Consider the following 27,535-nt stretch of genomic DNA (forward strand, 5'->3'; position numbering starts at 1 on the left):
GGGTTATTGGGGCCCGCTTTGGTCGTGTTCCTCACAGCATAACAGTGGGGCAAGGTGGATTCGTGAGGAGCGAAAACGAGTTGATAGAGTCCAGACAATGGTAGATAATTTAATCACCCTAGAAGATGTACAGGAGGCAATTAGGAAAACTCATAATTGGAGGGCGCCTGGGATTGATGGAGTGCATAACTTTTGGTACAAGCGCTTTTCTTCTGTTCACAGGCGTCTTGCAGAATTTTACTCTGCCATCTTGCGAGATGCAAGTCTAATTCCGACCTTTTTCACCCAGGGGATGACCTATCTGATCCCGAAATCTTCTACTGCGAAGGCAGATCCGTCCAAGTACAGACCTATTACCTGTCTCCCCACAATATATAAGCTCTTTACTTGTGTTCTCACTGCCAAAATCAATAAACATCTTGAGAGGCATCAGATCTTAGCATCAGATCTTAGCTGAGGAGCAAAAAGGGTGTCGTCAGGGTAGTAGGGGCTGCAAAGAGCAGCTAGTGATTGATAGCGTTATCTCTGTAACGTCAAAGAAGAGTCGGGACAGCCTATATACTGGTTATATAGACTACAGAAAGGCCTTTGACTCGGTTCCGCACTCCTGGTTGATAGAAGTCTTACGTCTCTACAAAGTCGATCCCGTTGTCGTTGAGTGCCTAAGTGTCGTTATGGGTAAGTGGTGCACAAATCTTTTGTTGACTATTCCAGATAAGAACCCCGTTAAGGTCGGAGTAACACAGATCAACCGAGGCATTTTTCAGCGCGATTCCTTGAGCGCTCTATGGTTTTGCTTAGCGTTGAACCCTCTGTCTTCCATCTTAGAGAAGTCCAAGAAGGGTTTTGCTCTTGGGCAGTACAGTTTTAGCCACCTCATGTATATGGATGATATTAAGCTTATTTCTGACACTGAAAAAGGGATCCGGCAACTTGTCAAATTAGTCGAGAGGTTCAGTGTCGACATATGCATGAGTTTTGGTCTTGACAAGTGTAGGGTCAATGCTATGAAGAGAAGAAAATGGTCGCAGATTGAGGCGTGTGAAATGCCGCAGATGGATGCTCCTGCACTCATGAATGCAATGTAGCGTGGTGAGACATATATGTCTCACCTCCAGAACAAGTCAGGGAGATTTGGGACCAGGAGAGCGTAACGGTAGTCCCGGTGGTTTTGGGCGCGATGGGAGAGATTCCACGTTCTCTGCATGGTTCATTAAGATCCGTTGGAGCACCAGCAAATCTGTTCCGACCAATGCAGAAGGCTGTGTTGCTTGATACATGCCGCTTGGTCCGTCGGTACATCACAAGCTCGAGCGATAAGCTAACGCCTGTTCTTGAAGGGCCACCTGATCGTCATCAGATGGAGCTGCAGACGGGGGACAACGGCCGTTAACATCTGGCAGTTCATAAATTTTTGTGTCTGGTATTTTGCCTTTCATTCATATATTTTACCCATAGTTTTCAATAGTTCATGTTATCATATACAATGCATGTCAGAACAATAGTTATAGCTCCTGCGCCTTGCCTATGGACCGGCCAGGATGCTTTTTACTGGGTTTGCCCAAGAGAATAATAATAATAAACAGTGATTACATACAAAACAGAATTTAAAGTAATCATCAGAATTTACTCACAGGTAACTAAATACAATTCAGTCCCATTGACAAAAGACATTGGCGTGATCATCTTAACACTTTTAACCAATAGTCTTGTATTAACACATTGTGGACCAGTCGCAAAAATTCTCGTAATTTGTCTCATTTTCTAAAAAGACCGTTCACGAGAATCACCGGGTTTTGTACATTGGTAACTCTCATGCCATCCCATATATTTTTTGTGAACTTCTTATTAGTTCTAAAGGTTCGTAGCCTTGACTGAATATTCTCTGAACACTTACACACATGTTTCATTAATGAATCCTTGACCTTGAAGACATCATTATTATCAGCTGTGTAAGAGGGAATGTACAACCAGTCTAAAAATGATATCACGCAAGTTGATGTCTTTAAATCACAAACGTGACAAAAAATATAGCGAATTACTTTATGATATACTGTCAGATTGTCCTTGTGAAGTTTGTCTTTAGATGAAGAAATGATTTCCTGGCAGAGTAGGCTGCAGTTTGAACATACAATCCTGCTAAAATTAGAAAATTTGGGTTATTAATCAGAATGGTATGTGAAAGTGACACGAGTTATGTTTGTAACATGCAACTGTACTCTGGGGAAGATAAAAGATTGGAAGAAACTATTCTTTCTGTCCTTTATTGTAATCTTGGTTTATGGCAACACCAAAATAACTATCTGGGAAAAATAACTATCATAATAGTGTTTCAATTGCTGAAAGGTTATTAGAAAATAAAACCAGAGTTTGTGGAACAATAAGGGCTAATAGAGGTTTACAATGTGCACTTTGAAAGCTAAATTGAAAATCTTGGAAAAAGGGGATCCACATTTGTCCATAAGGGTGATGTACTACTTATTATGTGGAAAGATAAAAGGGAGATCAGAATGATTTCAACAATCATTAGTTAGGTTGTTTGGTAGTCAACAGCAATCAACTGGTAAAAAGGACAGAAAAACAGGAGACGAAGTATCCAAACCTGTATACATTTTAGAATACAACAACCATATAAAAGGTGCAGATAAATCATGCAGATCACTCTCTACTTGTCATAATACTCAATTATGAGAAAAACAAGAAAATGGTACAAGAAGGTGGCTTTCTTCCTAATAAATTGTGGTCTTTTCAATTTATTCAGTATATACAATTGTTTGAACCCCTAAAAAAAAATTACATATAAGAACTTCTTTCTTTTGACTGTGGCAAAAAATTGGACATCAATAGTAAAGGAAACCTCACAAGATTTTGAATCCGATTCAGACACTGACAGTGTTCATCCAGGTCCTTCCCAACCAACCAAACATGCCCCATTTAGTGACCCTCCCATATAGACCGAGTAGTGACATGAAGAAATATGCTTGTGATGTTGTTGTTAGTTCTGAAGGAAAAAATATCCTACAAGAGCATGTAGAGTTGGTGCTGCAAAAAAAACTTGGAAAAGAAACAAGATATATTTGTAAGTTTTGCCAGATACCATTTCATAAAGGAAGCTGCTTTCAGAGGTATCACACATTGAAGCAATACTAGAAACTCCCCTCATGATTTTCAGCAAGTTTCATGGAATTTGAACAATAGTGAGTAAAGATATGATTTTTTTTCTAAATGCACGCATAAATTTAAAGATCCTGGTTTAAATGCCCAGTAACTAGGGTAATTGAAGGTCATTTAAACCCAGTCAACAATGTGTTAACAACAATAGTACAATTGATAAGCAAGTATAAATTTCTTTTACTGCAAATACCTTTGCTATTCACAAATAAAACTACCCTAACAATTTATGAATGAAATTGAGTACATTATCTCTTCCACTTATAGTCTAACAGTAACTCACTGAACCATTTCTTGTTTTCATGTACTGGAATTACTTGTAATGTCACCCTAATCGCATCTAACTTTGTACTTACTAGAAATGCACTCCTTCACTGTCCTTGCAGAATACTTTCACTTAGAACTCTATCATAGTACTCTCTCGCAGATTGTCATCTCACAGAACTCACACCTTCCAGACTGACTTTTCAAACTTTCATCTCACAGACTGACGTCATCTCGCTTAGATTGATTTCAACTGGTCTTTCCCATAGTATTTACACGCCTGTCCTCTTTACCTGCTGGACCAGACCCAACTCAAAGCGTGAGAATAATTGTTCGCCCTCACACATTCCCATGAAATTTCTACCCTGGTCCGGTAACTCTTCTCATGGAACAACATCTGTTTAGGTGTGTCAGTGGGCAGTATTACAAAAGATGGTTGTTAAACAGATTACTTTTACCTGTACTAAGAGGATTTCTTTTAGCCCCTTTCTGGATTCCTCCCATTATTATATTTTCTACAACTTTCTTCTTAATTGGTAGGAATTAAGATGTTAAGAAGTTACTCAGGTCTGTTATATCAGTCTTGTAACAATATTATCTAAATAAAATTACTGAGTAGTGAACATAAAATTCAGTTTGGGAGTCAAAGGAATGTTTACACAATTTATTATGTAAATATTTATTACATTTATGAATGATTACACATTTACTCAATATTTACAAAAAGTGTAAACAGCAAACAAAGTGCAAACAAGCTGGCAATTAGTGTATATGCACAATTATTCAACATTGTAAATTTTTGTTTGCTTTCATGCAGGGCATGCCTACCTTTTTTACTCTTTTTTTTACTCATGTTACTTTCAGAAGCCACTTATAGGTAAAATAAAATTCAAAAGTGATTCATTTGCATTAGGTAGGTTCTCATTAGATACAATAAAAGTATATAGACATTATATAATCCCCCCTATGGATTAAGTCAAATACATATTTTTATATGACTACCTATGAAATCTATGAATATAAAGTGTAATTCTTATCATTTATTTGTAAAAGTTAAACTGTTAAAAATCCAGCTGTTACAGAGTTCAAAAAATTATTTTCTAGTAAATAATTTTCAGGAAAGTTTTGTGTAATGGTTGAAATAATTTTCCTTTGAAATTGTTCAAAATTCATAACAACCAAACTTTGATATTACTTGACTAACAAACATACTAATGGGACTATTGGTAGCTACATCTCCAAAAACTTTGCCAAAACTTTAGGTAACGAGAGACAGTAGCATTGTGAAAGTCTAGTAATAGAATAAATTACCTGTTCCTGCTTTAATTGTTTTAACAAATTTTTCCTTTTTCACTGGATCTTTAACCTTGCCTGTATAAAGAACTGTATCAACTCTAAGAGTAACTGTTACAGTATGATCTTGTTTGCTTGCTTTGTTTTTCATCAATAATACAACACTGAAACAGAACAAAAATAATTTCACTAATCATTTAGCAATCGTAACTGATTCTTAAGTAACGGTATTATTATTTCCTTGTTAATGTTTTAAAATTAAATTTTTTTATTTATTGTCTTTGAAAACTACAGACTGATACCTAATTACAGCTACAACTTCATTTTTTTTATATTTAAAAAGAGCATTTTGAATTTTAAAAAGAGGTAACCAATGAATTTTGTAGTGTGTGAAAAATGTTCAGCATAATCAGAATTTGAACCTAGAACCTTCCAGATGAATGATAGAGATATTACCACTCTGCTGCATCTACCATAAACAGAATATTGAATCGTGTGAATTATTTCAAGATAATTTTGTATATGGTTTCATAAGACTCAGAACAGAAAATCAATGGATTTACCTTCCCATATTCACAAAAAATAACTAACATACATTTACATAAGAGGAATACATAAAATCAAGTAAAGGTAGATTTATTGCATACTTATAAGCTTCATATTCATTCGCACACACAAGGAAATTGTACATACAAATAATCATTTGTTTAATTATACTTCATTCGTTTAATCATTAATCATTTTTTTTATACATTTACTGAATACCCTAGCCTGAGTTTGTGTGCATCATTAAGCTTGGATGGCATGTTACATTATTAGCTTTTCTTGTACTAATTTGATAGCATTATATTATGAACTCCACTGTATTCTGTCTTCCTTATATTTTTACATTTCTTGTATGTTCAGGAAATGTCTATGTTGGTTTTCTTTAATTTAGCACTTCCACAAAAAACAAGACAATACCAGTCTCCTGTAACAAACAAGACATGTATAGTCTTGTATGTATGCTTAAAAAAATTCCATTCTGATAAAGTGAAAAGTTCACAGAGCTCCATTTCTGTAATTATACCTTAATGGGAGATAATATAAGTTAATAATTCTAGAGGAAGTTGATAGTTGATAACCAAAGTTTATTCCATAGATATTATTTGTGCTGATCTTAAATTGATGTTTGGCTTCAAATAACAGATAATGGTACTAGAGAACATTTTTATTCCTAATGTGACTTGGATAACATAACCCAGAATATCTATTAATTTTTTAATTAAAATGAAAAAAATTATCTTCTTTTTTAAAAAAATGAAAAAAGGTTTACATATTACGTACTTCTTAAATAATTTTCACATCCACCCCTACTCACAAAACAATTGTATTTTTTCATATAATTTTTATAAATTATATGCTGATTTTCAAAGTGAAAACTATAGTGTATGTCTTGAAAGAAAATGCTTATCACTGAAGACATATACCTAACTTTCTAAACATTGTTGAGTTCTATACTTTTTGAAAACTTGTTGTTTTACGCATTATTTTTGTAAATTGTAGTTTATTGGAAGAAAATCTATAAGAATTATAAAATTTATGACCGAAACTTTTTGTAATTTTCCTTCTTTTGAACTTTTTTCAAAATTTAGAGATTATGGTACATAAAATGTATTACTTAAATATATTTACAAGTAGTATTGTTGTTTAAATAATTTAAAAAACTTTCCTGAGGGTTGGATTTAATGATGTTCCTTTTTTTTTAATTACTGTTTTGGTTGTTGGTAAAAAAAGGACTTTTTTTGCACTGATCCATTGTTTAAAAAAAATCTTCATTAGCTTTTTGGCTTCTAGATCAGCTGGCCTTAGGTTTTATTCCATGCATAAGTCTGGCATTTTCATCTATCATTTCATTCATCTCATCTTCCTTATAAAAATATGTATAAATTATACCACAGAAGGTGATAAAACAAAAAAATTGAGTCCATGGTTTCCCAATTTCAATAAATAACCAAGTGGACATAGATTTATAAAATAAGAAGAATTTCCATTAAACTGATGGGACTCTGATGTTAAAAAAAGGGGGAAAAGTTGGAAACATGGTAATGTTGGCTATGTTTAATATGGTAAAGTTGATAAGATGGTAACAGCGTATATAAAAATGGCCACTGCTATGAAATCCTTAGAAAAGTTTTTTTAATGCTTACGCACAGATTTTTATATACAAATATTAAAAAATTCTGAACTTAAGTGCTAATTTTTTATTTAACCTTTTAATAGAATTATAAATTGAACTATAAGGAAAACAGGTGACAGAAAGGGTAATTTTAACATAATTTTCTATAACAATTAACGATTCATAAAAACAAATCAGAAAAGAACACATTGTAAAGTGGAATAAACAATTTTTTTATATTATTCCTCCATACTGTAACAAAAATAATACAGAAAGTAAGGTAAAAAAGTAAAGGATGCTTAACATGTAAATAATGCACATTAACATGTAAATAAACAAGGACATGATGGGGACTGTGTTACAATATTAAGAGTTAGGAGAATATCAATTTACCATCATTTTAGAACACAATGCCATAATTGAAGGATGACTCACCATTTTGATTTCAAGTACCTGATTTAAAAGTCAGAATAGTCCTCCCTGAAAAATTATGATTAAAAATAAATGTAAAATTGTATTTTCTATGTGAATCCCTGAGGGTTTCTTGGGACTAATAACTCTTTTGTTTTTTTTTTTTAGTTAAAGTTTGAATATTCTCACAGGTCAACTAGTAGTAGTAACAATTAGCATATTACTCCTCAATTATTCACAAATTACTTAGATTCAAAAGGATCCAGTAATTTAACTTCAGTTACTTGGGTTCAGATGCCATAGTTTGGAAATTTTTCATCAGTTCATCCAATCAGCATTTATCATCATACAAAAACTAAGGTGTTAGTATGTTTGAGGTAATACAAGAGATTAAAGAAAATAAAATACAAGCTTTTTCTCTGCATGTAATTTATGTAATATATATATATATTGGTTAACATGACAGTAGCTATTATCAGGGTCATTCACGGGAACCGGATGTTTTTAAAATAATCATAAAAAATTGAATATTCACTTTTAAAAAGTTTTATTGGTACTGAAACACTTGTTAAATCAAAACATTTGTTACTTACTCATGAACGAAAAATTATGTCCGGCAAGTGATGTCCATTTTGGGCAATACATTGTTGTAGCCTTTCACGGTAACTGGCCTCAATTCTTTGCAGCATGTCTACATCAATCTGGGTGACGTGTGACGAATTGCGATCTTTAGGTCCTCCAATGTACGCGGTTTATTGCCGTACACACGCGATTTCAGAAACCCCCACAGAAAAAAATCACAACTACTCAAGTCGGGGGACCGAGGGAGCCAAGGAATGTCGCCGAATCTGGAAACGATCCGGCCCGGAAACAAGTTACGGAGAACAGCCACCGTTGCCCTCGCTGTGTGCGCTGTAGCTCCATCCTGCTGGAATAACACATTTAGAAAATCGATTCCCGGTTTCGTAACTCACGGATGATAAACATATTCAACATCGCAATGTAACGATCAGCTGTTACAGTTACGGCAGCATCATTTTCTTCAAAAAAATATGGTCCAATAACACCGACCTTTCCTATTGCACACCAGACAGTCACCTTTGGGCTATGAAGTGGTCTCTCGTGAAGCTGATGTGGGTTTCTTTCTGCCCAATACCGGCAATTCTGTTTGTGTTGACAAAGCCATTCAGAAGAAAATGGGCTTCGTCACTCTTTAACAATAACAAATTATCATTTTCTTCAAAAATGGTAAGCATTTGTCGACAAAATTGTAATCGCTGCGTGAAATCTAGCTCGTTTAACTGCTACACGACGGCTATCTTGTAAGGATGGAAATGCAGGTCTGTATACAGAATTCGTCTTACCGTACTTGTGCTCATTTGAAGCGCTGCTGAATGCCTCTGAATAGAGCGGCGTGGGCTTCTGACAATAGTTTCCCTTACTCGTTCGATGTTCTCCGGAGTGCAAGCAGTTCGTCGGGGTTCCGGTGGTTTTTTCTTCAATATTGAACCGCTTGTTCGAAGGTTGTTTACCCATCGCAATATTGTGTTACGAGAAGGGACACTTGCATTACGATGGATATTAAACTGACGGCGGAAATCTCGCTGAACAGCAGTTACGGATTCGTCATTTCGCACAAAACCGTCATACACGTACAGGCGTTGGTCTAGTGTCCACGGCTCCATCTCAACGACTAAAATGTAAATGCTATGAACAAAGGAAACGTCAGACACCAGCCACGTGCCCCTCCCACCACGAACGCCCGAGTACAACCCACTTCAAAAACATCCGGTTCCCGTGAATGACCCTGTAAAAGTTCTGAATATGTTCATTCAAACTATAAATGTCAACAAATTAATTTTAACTCAAGGACACGCTAAAATAAAATAACAGTTTCTTTGATTGGCAAACATCAAAGTACAGGAATAATAATTTTTAAATTTAGATAAATACCTAAATGATTGTCCAATAACAATGTCATCACGCAAGAGAAAATCAAATTTAATGTCATTAAATTCTTCATTAAGATAGTATCTGCTGTAAAGACTTTCGTTCTGTCTTAAAGCACGTAGCATAGTGTCTCGTTCTTTATCACTCTCTAGTAAATTAAAAAAAAAGAATTTAGTAGATTTTAATTTTATACATAAACACAGAATGAGAGCTTATTTTTCTACACTCAAGTACAAAAGAGATAAATACTATATTATAACAGAAATTCAAAAAAGTATTTAAGCAGTTTCCTGGTTAAATTTCTAAGGTACATCATATATTTGATTACATGAATGAATTTTACAAGCATAATAAAAATAAAGAAACAACAAAATAGTAGATAAGAAAATTAAATACACTAATTTATTAATACAGAAATAACACTCTTTTTAATGATAAACAGGTTAGTTTATTTTTGTAACAAACCAGTTCTATAACTTATAATACAAACAGCTGTACGTTGTTTATAAAAAGTTGCAGTTTTTTTCTTTATTACGTCACATCTTTATTTTCTCCGTCCCCAGGTGCAGTTTACAAACCTGCAACCAGCACAAAGTATTTGTTCCAAAGATTTTTGATTTTTCCACCAAAAATAATATATGATGACCCATGAAATTTTATTTATTATGGTTATTATTATTAGGTATAATCACCGACAAAAACTAAACAATACAATCTTTCTTTTCATTACAGATTGAATCATTTTAAATAATTTACTACAATTAAAATGGAACATTGAAGTTAGCCTGGCTTGATTTTCCTTTAATAGCTATTTTTCAACTTGGTGTTCATAAAAGAGTTCTAGGACTTGTCCCAGTTTGAAAATGGTAAGAAACTCTGTATAATTTATAATATTGTGTACCACAAATTGATCTTCCATAAATAAAATTTGCATATGCATCCTTAATTGGAAAATAACTACAGCATTGCAGGATACACCATTATATTTTGTGAAAGTAATTTTTTTTGTTCTAACACTAAGGACTTATTTGTACTTCTTTTTCTCTTTCCAAAAGACTTCATTCTTTCATTCAGTTGTTCCACTCTTTACTACTCAGAAGTACCTTACTTACTTCTCTCTTGAAACTAAAATTCTTGAATGAATTTTCTAAATTCATTTTTGTCTTCAATCAAATCAAATAATGCACATAAAATGTAAATAAGCAAATGTAATATCTTCAGTGCATTCAAACCTTTCTCCCATATAAAATACGTATATTTTTCGACATAAAAATGTCAATAAGAAAAAACTCAATTTTACTCAATTTACTCTATTTTTTTTGGATTAAGAGTATTTATAAATATTAAAAAAAAACTAATAAAATAATTTTTATTTTTTTAATAAAAAATAAAAATAATTTTATGGCATCACCAAATCAGAATACCCAAATCAGAATCCCAAAATGTAAACCCCCCCAAATTAAAATGCCCAAATACGAATCCCCAAATGCAAAAATATCGTGCGCGCGCGTGTACGCGTGAGTGCTTGCGTGTGGATGTATTCGTACATACAAGCGTGTTCACGTGTGCGCGAGCGTATATGTGAGTACGTGTACGCGCGCGTAAAAGCTTATGTGCGAGCCTGCACGCTAGCACACGCATACACGCTTTTACGCGTGCACACGTATATGTATGCGTGCATGTGTGCATGCGCGTATTGTAAGTATACGCGTGAGTGCACGCATAAATGCGTGCGTTAGTTCTTGCACGCATGGCACATGAATGCGCGTTTAGTGGTACGTGCGTGTGGTGCACGCGTGTTTGCACCAGGCAAGTGTTGCCTCATTTTTTTTTTGTTGGATTAATGTCTTTTATCATTTGAAGTTTGTTGTAGATTAAAGTTTTTTTGTTTATTTATTTTTTACTGGATTTTATTTAAATTATTTTAATTTTAATAATGGTAAAGATTTAAAAATGTTTAATATGAATTAGGAAAAAAATATTTTCGCCTGTTTATGAAAAACATGTCCTTAGTTTTTATTAAAGGTTTGACCTGGTCTATGTATTTTAAATAACCGCAGTAATTTGACTGTGCTAAGGTATTCTTTTAATTGAGATCTGGAATGAATAATTTGACAAGAAATATTCTTTATTTTTGATATTTTTTTGAATTTTATTTTTAAGTTTAAAAGCTTAATTGTTGAAGAGGATGATAAGACCCTTTAAGTTCTTTTTGAACTAAATTTGTTAAATTTGAAGTAAATTTAGTTATTCAAATGTGTGGTTTTTGTTTGCTTTTACTCATTAATAAAATTAGTAAAATTAATAATTACATTTTTTTTTAGAATGATAGAGTTAAAATTTACCCTTATCCTGTCCAAATGGTACCAACAAAATACTATAAAAATACATTCAGAGTGAAGAAAGAGTAAAGAATAAATAAAGTCTTATAAAAAGGTTAGCGACAGCAACTGACTAATTTAAAACTTTGAGTACAGGAGGAGGACTGTTAATAAAAATAATTTTTTTATATACATCAAATATAAAGAGAATTGAAGAGTTTAACTTTATATAGTTCCAAGGCGAAGAAGAATAAGCATTACTAAATAATGCTTAAATAATACATGGGTGCAGGCACATACCTACATATGCATACACCCATGCACACAATTATTCACTTATTTCTTTTTTTTAAAGCTAGATAAAGCTAGATAAGGCAGTATCTATAGTGATATGTATTATTTTTTGGTATAAATAACCAACAACCAAACCCAAAATCAAAATCAGGGGGTTTGGTTGGAGAATGGTTTAGGTTTTGAGAATGGTTAAAGAGTTTTTTATTTCTGATGTTGTTTTGTTTTTTTATATTTGGTTTGTCATTATTACATTATTTTGATTAACAGCATATAATTGTATGCTATTTTTCATCTAAAAACAGAATACAAAAAAATAAAATTCTGGTAAAATGTATGAGAATATCCAATACCAGAAAAATCTTACATCCGCAGGGGGTGCATGTGCATGCACACACACACACACACACATGTGCACATCAAACAATGCACACACATATGCAGTACACACTTTTCTGGTGTGCGTGTATACACATACCTACATACACGTGTGCATTTATATGTGTGCACTCATGCACTGCTGACTTTATGGGCAATGTATTTTCATTAAATCAGCAGGTTATCTGATTACTGAAAATAAGCCAGTTATATATATAAAAATTTTGAGCTGGGTTAAAAGAGAATGAAAACAAAACTAAATCACTGAAATAATTATTGTTCACATAATTACAATTAAGAAAAACAAATGGACAGATTTAGTTGAATGGATGTAATTTTGACTTCAGTTTCTTTTTGTGTTGGGTATACTTTTGTTTATATATTTTAATTTTATTTTAATTAAATTAAAACTAAATTAAAATATAATTTAAAGTTTTAATTTAAAACTTTAATTAAAATTACTTTTTTTATCAAAAAAAGATTCTTTTTATCCTTATAGTACATATATGAATTTTTCCCTTTTTTAATTTAATTTTTTATTTTTTTTTTATTTTTGGAGGTTCTTTTACTTTTTGATTATTTGAGGATGTTATTTTTATTTTGTTTTTTAAAATAACCTGTTTTATTTTTTTAAATCTTTTTACATATAATGTCTTATTTCTTTTGAGATATTTTAGCTACAATACCCAAAAACAAAAAATACTTTTATTACTTTTGAATACATAAAAAAATATATTTTCATTAAAAATCTTCAGGTATGTAAATAAATTACACCAAAGTTACCTAATGTTACCCAGGTGATTCCAGATAACATAGGGGTAGTAATTTATAAAGTAAAAAAAATATATTAAAAAATCTTATGTAGACTATTAAATGTTCATGTAATCTTTCATTTGAAAATCCACAATCTGATCTCTGCATAAAATTATTATTTATTTTTTTTTTTGAAAGTATTATTCATACAATTTAGTTTTTCAGAAACAATTAACAAACAGATATAACAGCAGGTATGATTCTCGTTTATTAAGAAAAGAAATTTCAGTTAGAAAATTCATCCATAGTGTGCAACATATTTCTTAAGGAAGGTGATTTTATAACATGAATAACTTCCTATTTAAAGCATTTTTAAAGAAGAGCAATTTTACGAAGAGCAATTGCTCTCATTAAAAGACTGAAGAGGAGAACAAAACTCCTGTCCAATCATCATTTACAAGTGAAATTTGTGTGTTTTCTGGTCACTAACATATTAGTATGTTAGTAACCATAAAAATATAAAAATCAAACAGGGTATATTTTTGAAAAAAGTGCTTTATTAACATGTTATATTGTTACTCTTTATGTTATTACTGGTTTTTTTATCAACTCTGTTAGAAAGTTAAAAGACATTATTGATTTACCAGAATTTGAATTGCTCAAATCAACTAACTGAACTAGTCATTCAAGAGTTTATGAACAATATTGACAGTTTTGTTCTAACATCAAATGCAATGTATTTATGGCAACTGCTGGATGTGACTTATTTCTTCTCTCTGAAACCATTAGAGAACTGGATGGGAAAAATTTGTGATGTTTTTGAAGACAGTCCATCTTCAAATGTTTAAAGCTCCATTTGAGGAAATTAAATTCAGTGTTCTCAAAAATTGCAAGTATGATTTGAAACATATAGCATTTACCTTCAAACATGATGAAAATATGAAAAAGATATTTACAACTATTGCAATAGTATTACTATTACAAAATTATTATATTCATTATTACAAAAGTAGTTGTATTTACTCTTAATTTAAACTGTCTCCCTGAAATTCTATTACTGGATTAAGTGTATTATAAAGTCCATATACTGTAAGATACGGACTCACAATAACTAATAATCTAGTAATTAGTAGTATAACACAATAACTAATAATCTAGATTAATGTTAAAAAACTCCAACACTGTCCGTGATATTTTAACATTTTGGATGCTATATTATCCATAGAGTTTAAATTGTCATTAAGAGTGAATTGCAACCAGATTGCAACCAAATTCGTCAGTCAGTCAGGATATGTTGCTTGTAAAAGTTGTTTTAAGTACAGATTTACATGTGAATATAATTTTAAATAACTAATATAAATTAAAAATATTTTACATATTTACTTAAAGGTTTGGCTAATTCCTCAATTTCAGAACCTATGTAACTAACATCACCAAAAACTATCATTTCAAAATCAGTTTCTAAATTTTTAATAATTATCATTCCAGGCGCTTTATTTTTTAATTTATTTTTTGAAGTTCATGTTTGGTCACTAGTTGTATTACATTATATTTTTTTATGGTTTTTATTACTGAACTTTAACATATTTTATTTAGTGTTATGCTTTTTTTTTACTAATATCTTTTTAATTTTTACTGAATAGTACAGAATGATATGGAGTACCTAATAAATATGCTTCTTTCATTTGCCAGCAAATTTAGTTTGTACATTTTTTCTGCATTTAAATTATTTTACTTGTGACATGAGCATTTACATTGTTTTCACCTTTGTTTCAATTTTACTAAAAGAAACATTACACTTTTCAACTAGCCAGTTTTTTTCAGATGTTTTGATTGAAAGAACAATAAAACAAATTTAGTAATCACAGTTGAATGATAGAATTACTCAATAAAATTATGAATAACTCTTTTAAACAGTTAATTAATTTAAAAAATCTATTCCTTAAATGGTTCTGGAACATTACTTTTTGTTAATCTTTATTTGGACTGGACTACAATGATGGAAAATTCTTGAACATTCATTCTGAAATGAATATTCATTCCCTTTCATTTGTAAGTCTTGAAAAATAAGGAATCAATATTTAATAAATTGCAATAATATCTATAATAAACTATATTTCTTACTTTCTTGGTGTTTATAATTAGATGTTACGTCTTCTTTTGTCCACGTTTCAATGGCTTTTGTACACATACTTTGCCCAACTCTGAAACAAAAAATTTAATCAATTTTAAAGATTCACTGAATTTTTTCTAGCCTTCTAAACAAGCTATGCAGTCAATCTCTTACAAAAAGCCAGTGCATATCCTTTACTATATTATACATGTAAAGATTTCTTCTAACATGGAACACCTTTATTTCATTTAAAGCATTGTTGCTTACTAGCAACAATGCTTTAAATTAGAGATCTTTGATTTTTAAAGGTTATATAATATAAGCAAAACAATTAAAAATTGATGTCTAAAAAAATTATTTCCAATATAGTACAAATTATAAAAAAAAGATTTTTGATCTAAATACGTATTAATTAATCTAAAGAATAAGTTAAGATGTGCAATAAACTGTACATGTCATGATACAACATTAAAATTTTTCTTAAGATTTAATTTTTGTGATTGAAAATGAAATCAAAAAGGCATATAGGTTTACACAATCTTTTTTAGTATAGGCCTTTAAGTAGAAATTCTGATTATATACTAAATATTTCATGGGTTTCCTAGCTACCTCAAACCAGGTACTATTAAAAATTTGTCAGTTATCAATAACACTTACAAAAAGAAGAATAAAAGTTGTGGAAAGGACTTCCAGAAGTGCATTCAACAAATCTAGTTAGTATGTTGTTTTACTAAAGTTTATTTCTCAGTTTTGAAATTTACTTACCTTACTGTATCCTTTCTAAGCAATTTAAGGGGCTGTGTATACCCAGAGAATCGCCAAAATACAACATCTGCATTTACTTCAGAGAAGACAAATCCAGTATCATATGGTTTGGCAACATCTCCAGTCTTCACAGCATAAACTGATGCAGGTCCTACACGATATACTTCATCACTTAACTCCTGTGGTGTAGAATCAATTACTTGCCACCCTCCATATTTTTTATCATTGCTTAGATCAGGTCTGGACATCCATACTTCATTCCATACATGGAAATTCCTAATAACATACAAATAAAAATGTTGTTTATGTGAAATCATATAATTTATTTTTAAAGTAAACTCATTAAAAAAAAAATTCATTTCTAGCAGAAAAAATATTTTTTTAAATATAAATTATTATTTGAGAAAGTTATGAAAAACCCTCTAATAAAAAGAGATCTCAGATACTAATCGGAGTTTTCATGTCCCTGAAAACAGAAAATTGTCCCTGGTTAGGAAGCAGAATCTCTAAACATCTCATTGACATATTTGTCATCCTACAGAGCCCAATATATCACAATTTCCATGATATCTATCCCAGGAAGAAGTAATAAGATTGAAACTGGTACATGACGGGTACACCAATCCATAAAAAAAACTATGTCTGCTGAGGATAGTTTACCACCTTCCCCAGAGATCCACTTATATATTACAAATCAGCCCTATGATCAAAAAGCTAAATTAGCTATGTTTCTCCAAGAACCACTTTGAACTAGAATGCGACCATCACTCAAATTTGTGAAAAATGCTTCTACAAGAATTGACTTTGAGTTTCTTGTAACAAAGAACTTCTCCTTAGTTACAAAAAGATCTGCAAGTATATTTTCAAATATTTAAAAATTACTCATTTTATTTTATCATTACATAGAACAATAATATATGTTAGAAACTCATTAAATTCACTTTTTTGGTTATTTTGTAAAAAAGATACTCCAATTCTGTCTTATTTGTAATTAAGAAATCAATTTCTCTTTTTAAAATTTAGGCATAAATACTAGAATTTATTCCTATAAATTGCATTAATGTAATTGAAAGGGTTTACCCATTCGAACTGAGATTAAATTTATCTGTTTAATTAGGTTTAGTATTTTATAAACTTCACATCATTTAATCTTGTGATTTTTTTTTATACCAGTCATTCTTTGGAGATGTCTATTTGATCTTCCAAAGTAATTTTTAGTTGTTTTTTTAAACAGTGATTAATAATAATTTCATTCAGTTATATTTTCTACAAAACAAGAATTGTAAACCACTCAAAAATACCTGTTAAGACTGATAACCTTAAAAATCATATATTTTGTAGTGGTTTTTCAATACTGTGGCTAATGATGCTTACCAAATTGAATCACTGTTTAGTTCTTCCATAATATGGCCATTTTCATCCACAAAGTAATCAATTGTAAGAGAATTATGAGTATCATGAGCAGCAGAATATGTTGTAACAGTACGGCATGGTATTCCAAGCGCTCTGCATACTGAAAAAGATAGTAAAATTATTGCAAAAATGTCTTATTTTAACTGGTTGTTAATTCATTGATTAGGTAAATGGTTAACATTTTTAATATCTATTGTTATGACTGAGCCTTACTATAAAACAAAGTTTCTGCAGCATTAAGGGTGTTATAAAACCAAAGATTTAATCTCAGTAAACTATAGTTACATTTTATTGGATTTGTACCACCATACCACAGTTTCATTTTGGTTGCTCAGGTACTATTAAAAAACAATATCTCAGGATTAATGGCAATGAAGCAAGATAAACTGAATTTCCAATTGTAAATAATAAATTGGTTCAGAAAAACTTTTTATTTACAATCCAATAATAAATACATGGTCTCTATCACCTTCGAAATAGTTCCCTTGGGAAGCCACACAACACTTCAAATGGAAAGAAACAAATTAGCGTGGTTTTGATTTGCTCATTTTTGCTTTTTTGGGATGTGGTGAGTTTGAAGTGTGCTACTCCTTGCTCTGGCATATTGTTTCTGGATCGTACTCAAACATTCAAGATTCATCACCAGTAATAAATTATTTTAGAAAATCAGGATCAGTTTCAAATCACCCTAGAAGATCGCAGCATACTTCCACCCTGTTGTTTTTCTGTTCAACTGTGAGGTTTTTTGAGAACAATTTGCACAAACTTTTTTCATGTCCAATTCGTTTGTCAAAATTTGATGGACTGTGGTACGGTTCAAATTCAATTGTTCTGCAATCATTCTGACAGTTAATTGCCGGTTTACTGTATCAAGTCTCTAATTCGATCAACAATGTCGTCACTTTTTAACATTAACGATCTTCCAGAGCATGGATCATCTGCAACTGATTCCTGGCCATGTGAAAATGCTTTAAACCACCTAAAATGTTGGGCTCCTGACAGAGCGTCATCTCCATATGCCCTTTTCAATTTTGAAAAAGTTTCAGCAGCATTCTCACCGAGTTTAACACAAAATTTGATTGCACAGTGATGCTCATAATTAGTGTCAGTCATTTTTGTAACGCATAACAAAAACTCGTTTCACGAAAAGTTTGTTTACGTCTCACATGGCAACAATAGACTAAAAATATTAATACCTAATATAAATCAGCTGTTCATATAACCATATGTTTACTAGTAACTTTACAGAGTTGCCAGTTTAGTGCCAAAAATACTAGTCTCATTACTTTATTTACAGACCTTGTAAATAATACATAATATTCTTCAAATCTGATTTAAATATTTTGCCAGAAGCAAAATATCTTAAATCATACATAAACTGTCATGATTGTTTTCAAACAAGTAGTTCCAAAATAATATTATACAAGAATAGCAACATAAAAAAGCAAATTGTTGCAGTATAGTGTCCAGTAAAGTATTGCATTGCATTAAAAAAAATTCACTTTCAAAATATACAAAAATTAGTTTATAAAAGATCTATTTTTTGGAACTGTTTATAGCCCCGTCATTAGCAGTATGGCAGGTAGTAATATTTGTGTAGTGTCATCTCACTTGAATGGTTAGAAATCCTCTTAGTATGTAATGAGGCAGACTTGGCCAATATTGTTTTGTTCATTTAATAAGTGAGTTTGTCAAATATGGTGCCTGCAAAATTCATATTGTTTCATTGCGCTAAATTCATGATTTTTATTTGTGTGTAAAATCTGAATCTTGCAGTATTTTTTTTCATTTCTATAAGGTGATTTACAGAAGTTTAGTTTGATCTGGGTTTTTTGTATTTATTAATAAATAGTTTCTGGTCTGCTCATCATAAATGCTGTCACTGTAGTTTAAATTGTACATTCCTATGTTATTCTACTGCATAATATGTGTTATACACATTATTCATTTTTTAAGATTATATGTATATTATATTTATATTCCTAATATATATGTTGCAATATGTTCCACTAATGAACAATAAGCAACCCTCCCATGATCCATTCAGCTGAGAATGATATGTAGTAAATGAGATGTAGTCTTGTACAAACTCAGGCCAACCATTCTTGAGTTATGTGGTTAATTGAACCCCAATCACCAAAGTGCACTGGGATCCATTGTCTGTTATTCAGACAATGACATATAACATATATACATATGACATATACATATGTACATATATACATATATATACATATATACATATATACATATATATACATATATACATATGACATATATATTCAGACATATAACCTTTTCTAGAATTCTAGAAACTCCAGGACCTTCGACTTCAAAAATCAGGTAATAAACAAGTAATTTTCCAACGACGAGTTCATCAATAGACCAAACTGATGGGCTTTTTTTATGATCATACATATATTAAGCCCACCAAGGTGGTTTAGTGGTTAAACTCATCATAGTAAATCAGTTGTTTAACAGCTGATTTTCAAAGTTGAAAGTTCTAAGATTCAAATCGTAGTAAAAGTTGATTGCTTTTATACAGATTTGATTGCTATACAGTGGATACTGATGTAGTTTGGAGATTGTCACTCAACCTCCAAACACACATCTCAAGAATGATCGGCTTGAGTTTGTACAAGACTACACAACTCATTTACATGTCTTATATATCATCCTCATCTCACTGGGCCATGGGGAGATTGCTTATTGTTCAATCACTAATTGAATAGCTTCAAGTACAGTAGATTTTCTAGATATTTATAAGTCTATTGTTGACTACTTTTGGTTATGAGAATTTATTAATTTGTTATGTTCATATACTGCAGTGAACTGTATGGTGGGTTGTAACCTTTTTTTATCAATGTGCTGGGAAATGTATAATCTACCATAAATTGCCTATTTTTGATCTGTTCTCGTAAAGTAGCATGTAAATTTATCTCTCTTCCATATCATTTTTCTCTAAAGCCAAATTGCTTTACATGTATACTTTTTTATTAAACACAAAACACTTTTTATTTAAAACACTAAAGGAAAAAACTATTAGGCATACTCAATTATATTTAAAAAGAAGTAACATAAATTACAGTAGACCTTATATAAAAATTACAAAGTTATTCCCTTAATTGTTCACATGATTAGAGGTATTTAAATCTGTTTAAAAGTGTTGTATTTATTAGTAGTAAGTTCTAGCAGGCAGGTTAGAAAATAAATGTTTAAATTTGATTCATTTTATCTTTTCATTAAAATGTTTACAAAATAATATATCACTTATAGAATACATTAAGCCAAATTCAATTTCACAATAAAGTAATAAAGTTTAAAAAAATTACAGACCTGTTGTAAGAACACCACCAAATACCCAGCATTGGCCATATTTAACTGGTTTCTTTTCTTTATAATATTTCTGGATTATCTTCATACTTCCTATCCATTTTGATGGTGGAGTACCTCCACCAAAATCACCCGTCCAGTTTCCCATAAGAATACCATAATCATCTGGTGAATTAACCTGCAAATATAACAATGGGATATTTAACAACAACAAATAAAACATAATCACAATTTTCTATACAGTTACTAGAGTACTACATAGGCACATTATAATTCAATCATAACTGTATAAGTTCATTCACTTATATAAATTTGAGTATCTATGCATAATTATCACATATTACTTCTAATTTTCAAATTGCTACCGATAATATAGGGCTGGCAAGAAAGTATGCACTCTTTATTTTGTTACGTCAGAGACTTTTTTCATCTCTCTTGTAATTATCTGTTCATCAAAAATTTTATTAATTGTTAGCTCATCAATCAATTCACTGATACCAAGCTGTACCAAAAATTAATATTTTTGGATTACCATGCTAATCATTCACTAAAAGATTCTCTTATTTTGTTTGTTTATTATGGATACTACAATACTACAATTCTGGATAAGGTAAAAAATTATTTTTTATTCCTGGTGGTTGAACTTGTGAAAGTAGAATTATTCTTATTATTGTAATTCTTTTAAAAAATCTATAGTAAAAAGACAAAGAAAACAAACTAATAAGAAATTTAAAAAAATTTGGTATCATTATATTATATATTATCCTGCTTAAATCTCTTATTTCTGTTTTCTTTTCTTTATTGTTTTTTTATTGTTATATAAATGCTACCTTGGTATCATTCTACTTGAAGAATTTTAAAATTCCTTTTACGTACACCAGTTAAAAAATTTGCATAAATGACAATTATCTATTATTAAGTAAATCCTGGTTACTTTTGTTACTCATTTAAAAAGCAAAAAATCAATTACTTCTCTGTTGATTTATTTAAGCAATTTTAACCAAGACTCTTTATTCTAAGTTTACTAATTACCTTTTTCAAAATTGTTTATTCTTAAATATTTCAGATATAATAAAACCATTAGGTTACAAATAAATATATTTTATTATCTTGTGTAGGATAAGAATAATTTATTAAATCTATTAGTATTATTATTTTTAATTTACTTTTCATTAGTATTATCCTAAACAGCCTAGATCCTAAACTTACTCTTTAACTGGTATTATTCTCAATCAATAAAATACTATTGATTTTTTTTTAATGATCTTTCATATATTATTTGTTACTTGTTATACTGTATAATTTTAAAATTCTAATTTTAATTACTAAATATTAAATGACACTTTCAAATTATTGAACATTTTTGCTAAAGATCTTTCAAAACTAATTATCAACTCTTTCAGTACTATTCTAGTATCCAATGGACTATTACTGTAATCTCAAAAAGATTAGGAAACCCGTAAGTACACTATTAACTCTACCAACCTTCATGACAGAGTCAGCCTTTCTTTCAGAGATTCTGGGTTCAAATCCCAATCAGGCATGGCATAATTCCATTTCCATATCACTTCAAGCTTATGTGATGAAATCACCAAGCAGAAAAATTAAGTAATATATTTGATGATTTTTTTGTTGGAAATTTAGAGAGCATTTAAATTTTGTACTGTTCAACTTAATTGAGACCTTCATTTTCATGTATAAAATTAGTTTGTCATAGTTAATGTCTTTATGTATATATGTCCTATTTTATGAAGTGATTTCTAAAATTTGATTCTGTTATTCTGCGTACTCATATGTGTTCCTCAAGCTGAGTGTTAATCTATATTCAGTCTATCTAATATAATATTATATTAGTTAATATAATAATTGCTTTGTTGCTTTGTTGTATTGCTTTGTTGTGAGGGAGTGTTTTATTAATTTACTGTACAATTTTTTCTTATTGTTTTGACAAGATAACTTTTTTTTTGTATGTGTTGACAAGTTTTGTATGGCTTTCAGATGATACAAATTACTGTTATCTATTTTCTGCTACTGGGTGAATTATTAGGTGCCTGCTAGGTTACTAGGTGAATTTTTTAAATTATATTGTAATTTGCATAGCATGTAAACTATAAATGTTGGAAGATTGCTATTAACTTATATACATATTCTTCATAGTATAACAAATCACTTCTTGACTTTATAATAAAACATTTGGTATACATGCAGCTAGATATAATGGCGTTTTTTTTAGAGTGATAGAACTTTGAATTGAAATAAAACACATAAAAAGGTAAGTTTAAAGCCAATTTTGTTTTTATATGAAAGAAAACTGTGTCATTTAAATTTTGGAAATAATCTCCAGCATATGTCCACCACGACTACCTTTGATGAACCGGATATGATCAGTCCAATTTTGAACCACTTTTTCATATTTTGTTGTTTTGGGGACATATTTTGTTAATAACACAAGTTATATTTGTTTCCAAAGCATCAGCTGTAGCTGGTTTATCAGTATAAACCAGAGACTTCACATATTTCCAAAGAAAATAGTCCAATGACGTTAGGTCACATGATCTTGGAGGCCAATTCACTGGACCATTTCGTGAAATAATTTTGTCACTAAATTGTTGTTTTAATAAATCGATCGATCGATTTTGGTAGCAGTATGAGGTATGGTACCATCCTGTTGAAACCAAAACTGTTGTAGGTTGATGTCATGCAAATTTGGAAACAAATAATCACTTATCATTGATCTGTAACGATTTCCATTGAGAGTAATATGTGCTTCGGCCTCATTTTTAAAGAAATAAGGACTGATGATGCCTCCAGCATGTAACCCACCCCATACAGTCCATTTTTTAGGATGCAATGGAGACTCATAAATTTCCTGAGGATTAATGTTACTCCATATACGGTAATTGTGCTTGTTGACATAACCATTTAACCAGAAATGAGCTTCATCATTAAACAAAATTTCTTGATAAAAAAGTGGATCAGTTTCCAATTGATTTAGGCACCATTCACCAAACAAATGACGCTTATTATGGTCTTGTGGCTTCAGTTCTTGCACCAGTTGCATCTTGTATGGGTGTAGACCAAGATTTTTACATAAAATTTTTCATGTAGTGGATGGACAAAGTCCAAGTTATTGAGAACACCGACAAATAGACACATTCAGATTTTCTTCAACACTATGACTGACAACACCAATGTTTTCATCTGTACATATAGATCTTTGTCTTGTTGGTTTTTCATTGAATAGAGTAAATGTTTTTTGAAATTTATCAATAGTTCAACAAATAAGTTCCTCTGATGGACGATTATGTGCACCATAAAAATTACAAAGTGCTCTATACATTTGGCGAACAGAACATTGATTTTGGAAATATGTTTCTACAATTTGTAAATATTGTTGTGGCGCCAGTTTTTCCATGATCATTTCCCAGTGCTCACTGATCTGAAATGACAATACAAAATGTCATCAAAAGAAATGACAGCTATCTCTATCAAAAGCTCTATAACTCTAAAAAAAATCACCCGTTATAATCACAGCATGCAAATTTAACATAAAAATATGTAAAAATCAATAAATATCTGATTTCTTACTCTTGAATAGTAAATATCATATTCTTTATGTGTGTACAGATCTTTGTTTTTATACGATATATGTAAATTTTCATTAGGTGATAAATACCTCTCAGTGTGCATCCTACTTCCATTTTAAGGCAGTCACCATTAACAACAATAATACTAGCAACACATATTAATCAGTTCCATTAAAACTGCCATTGACAAAGGAAAAATATAATTAGATCTATAAAAATCTTCTAGAAGCATAGATACCATATATAAAAGTGTCATAATAATTTTTGTTTTAAAAAGTATATGTTTCAAACCAAGATGACCTGTTGGTTCATTGGTTAATTCATGCTTTCTATTATTCGTTCCCCCTGATTTACCCTGACCCACTCTAACTGATTCTCCCTACTGACATAAATGAGCTGGCAATTCTGTATCCCTACCATCTAATCAAGTACTTTATTACATTTTTCAGAATTTAAAATCATATTTAACTAGTTTCATACCTAGAAGGAACTATTTACATAAATTATACCCATTAAATACAAGGAAAAGTAATTTTTACCCCAGCTGAAAGAGCTCTTGCTACTTTGACAACATCTGCACAACTTGATGGAGGCAATTTTCTAATATCTGTTAATACATACAAACAACATTCAAGGACATCTTTCTCAAACTGTGCATATTTCCAAACTGATGGTTGCATCCTACTAGCTGTTCCACGCCATATTAAACCTGTATCAGCCAGTACATATTCTTTGCATTGCATTTTGTCTTCCAGGTATACTTGATCATCTAAAAATAAATCATATTTATATATATGTTTATACCAGTTAAAAAGTATACTTTCTATTAAACTATTGATAAAAAAATTGCATTAGTATAAAAAAATTTCATTCCATTAAGATTAATAGTATAATTATACAAAAAAAAAGGATAAAACTTGTATTAATTAGATTTGGTTTAATTTGCTGGTTAAAATATTTGTGGTTTTAATTAATCTTCATTTTAATTAATCATGGACAAAAGAGGAAAAAAAGTAATAAAAACTGTTTCTTCATTGGCAACTGTCATGGACAAACTAGGTAAAATAATAATACATAGTAACAAGAACTGTTACTGTTAATTTACTTAAAATCCAGTGAGTTTGTTCGTGCTAATTAATTGTTAATCCACTATCTCATCACAAATATTAGAGCAATGATATGATTATTGACAACTATCCATGTAACACAAAATTTTAGCATTAGAATTAATTGGTTTCTTATTTTCAGTTGTCCAGTCATTATTTACATCTGACAAAATGTAGTACACTCACTTGTGTGTTTTATTTATTTTGTGTGAAACATCACCTTTTAAAAAATAGATATTTCACACTTATTTCTTACGAATATATTTATTTTTAAATATGTCTAAATTTTGGTAAAGGTTTGAAATTACTATATACCTTACTGCATCCATGCTTGATAAGTGAATATGCATAAAATAAACTCAATATGATTTAAATATATTACAGCCACTTATGTTTTGGTAATATTTCATGACAAAAATTCATTACAGAAAGTTAATGTTCTCAGCTGTATTCTGTGTTACATTAGAAGAAATGGGAATTTTGGCAAATCTAGTTCATTAAACTAAAGCACTGATACTTTTATAGAAATCACCATTTCATTTTATTATAGCATACTTGTTATTCAATTTTAGACTATTAAAATACAACAAAAATAATAATAACTATTGAAAAAAATACTCATTAAAGATTTTGTGTATTTTACTGCTAAGGAAAACACCAGTTTTCTCAACTACATCTTTCTTAAACATTTATCTCCAGAAGGGAGAAATGTGGTCGCATGTGCTATATAACATTTTGATTACATTAAAACTCATTTAATAAAGAAATTGAATATCAATGTTTAACAACAGAATATCAAAACAACTTTCTTTTACAAAATAATTATTTTTTAATGTACTGATGTAAATTAGCCATTTAAATAAATACCATTCGTGCAGCAGCATAGACATTTACCCAGCCAAACAAAAAATTGTAAATAGACGGAAGCATGTCTTAAATTCATAAAAAATAAATTTATTTAAAAATACTAGAGTATTACTCATAATCACACTGGCAATATATAAACTGGATTTATGTAATAATTATGAATAAACATATAAATTGATACATTACCAAAAGCATGTCAAAATTTTGCCCAAACAATAAAGAAAGTATTGAAAATTTGATAATTTATAAAGAGTATTAACCTGAATGAATTGATTTGTAAAGAGTATCATAAATTGAATGAAATATGACCCTACAACAGTAAATTTGTCTAATAATCTTACCAAATCTTACAAACTTTAACTAGTTGTATACAAGCTCATTAAAGCATATCACAGAATACAAAGTTTCTACAGTTCTAATATCAACTTTTCTGATAAATGATTTGGCAAATTGGAATATACCAATGACCGTAGAATCACAGGAATGATTACATTTGATTTTTATGAAAATACCATATAAAAATTACAGTATAGAATAGTTCTAACCATTGAGAATATCTACAGATTTAACCAACTGTAGCTATGAATCATTATTCTGACCAATTAGAGTAGACCAAACTCTGGCTAGTCAGAAACCACATTTTTTAACCAATCACAATATGTACATTCTCCTACAAGATAAAGAGCAGGGCTATATACCTCTAGACATTTAATGCCCTTTGGAAGGTTGAATAAGATCAGTTATCTGAATTAATAAATAAATTCTTCAGTTCTTGTTCTCAAAGTTGTCTAGATAACTGTCATAATTGAAGATCACAATAGAATCTGTTCAAATTGCACTGTACATTTAAAGTTTGAGACATCCAGCTCGTGGATTTTAGATTAATTACTAACACTTCCATTATTAGAAAAACATTACTCTTGACAGTTGACTGATAGGGGCATTAAGAAATGCTCTTATTCTAGGTGAAAATCATAGTGGACTGATTAACATTTCTGGTTAATATCAGTACATGTGGTAGTGTAAGGCAATACTATCATTACTATAGCCTCTCCATACAAGCAACAATTCTCAGAAGTCTTAGTTGTTTATAAATAGTCAACAAATTTATAGTCCGGGGATTAATAAGTCACTCTGAATATCTTGAAATTTGTGATTCAAATTTTTCTTCTAGAGAATTTGAGCAATTATTTTTTATTCAATTAATTATATACTTGATCAGGATAAATAAATGGTGAAAATTTTTATTATGTTCAAAATTTAGTAAATCAATATACATTTTCATAGATGCACTACAACTTTAAATAATAAATCTTAATATCTTTTTTACTGAGAAACAAGAAAATGATCATTTATTAAAA

At 30.3% G+C, this 27,535-nt stretch overlaps 1 protein-coding gene across 1 annotated transcript in view; it reads right to left on the minus strand.

Moving 5' to 3' along the window:
• Positions 1-27,535, minus strand: part of Tg (Transglutaminase) — a 118,545-nt gene that overhangs the window by 12,404 nt on the left and 78,606 nt on the right. Inside the window, exons 5-11 of the mRNA XM_075356827.1 lie at positions 24,741-24,970; positions 20,618-20,792; positions 17,243-17,381; positions 15,869-16,144; positions 15,115-15,194; positions 9,251-9,395; positions 4,747-4,892 (exon numbers count right to left, since the gene is read on the minus strand). Coding sequence (XP_075212942.1) covers positions 4,747-4,892; positions 9,251-9,395; positions 15,115-15,194; positions 15,869-16,144; positions 17,243-17,381; positions 20,618-20,792; positions 24,741-24,970 — 1,191 coding nt within the window. The remainder of the gene's footprint in view (positions 1-4,746; positions 4,893-9,250; positions 9,396-15,114; positions 15,195-15,868; positions 16,145-17,242; positions 17,382-20,617; positions 20,793-24,740; positions 24,971-27,535) is intronic.

The sequence above is a fragment of the Lycorma delicatula genome, chromosome 2 (genome assembly GCF_047948215.1).
Source record: "Lycorma delicatula isolate Av1 chromosome 2, ASM4794821v1, whole genome shotgun sequence".
NCBI lineage: Eukaryota > Metazoa > Arthropoda > Insecta > Hemiptera > Fulgoridae > Lycorma > Lycorma delicatula.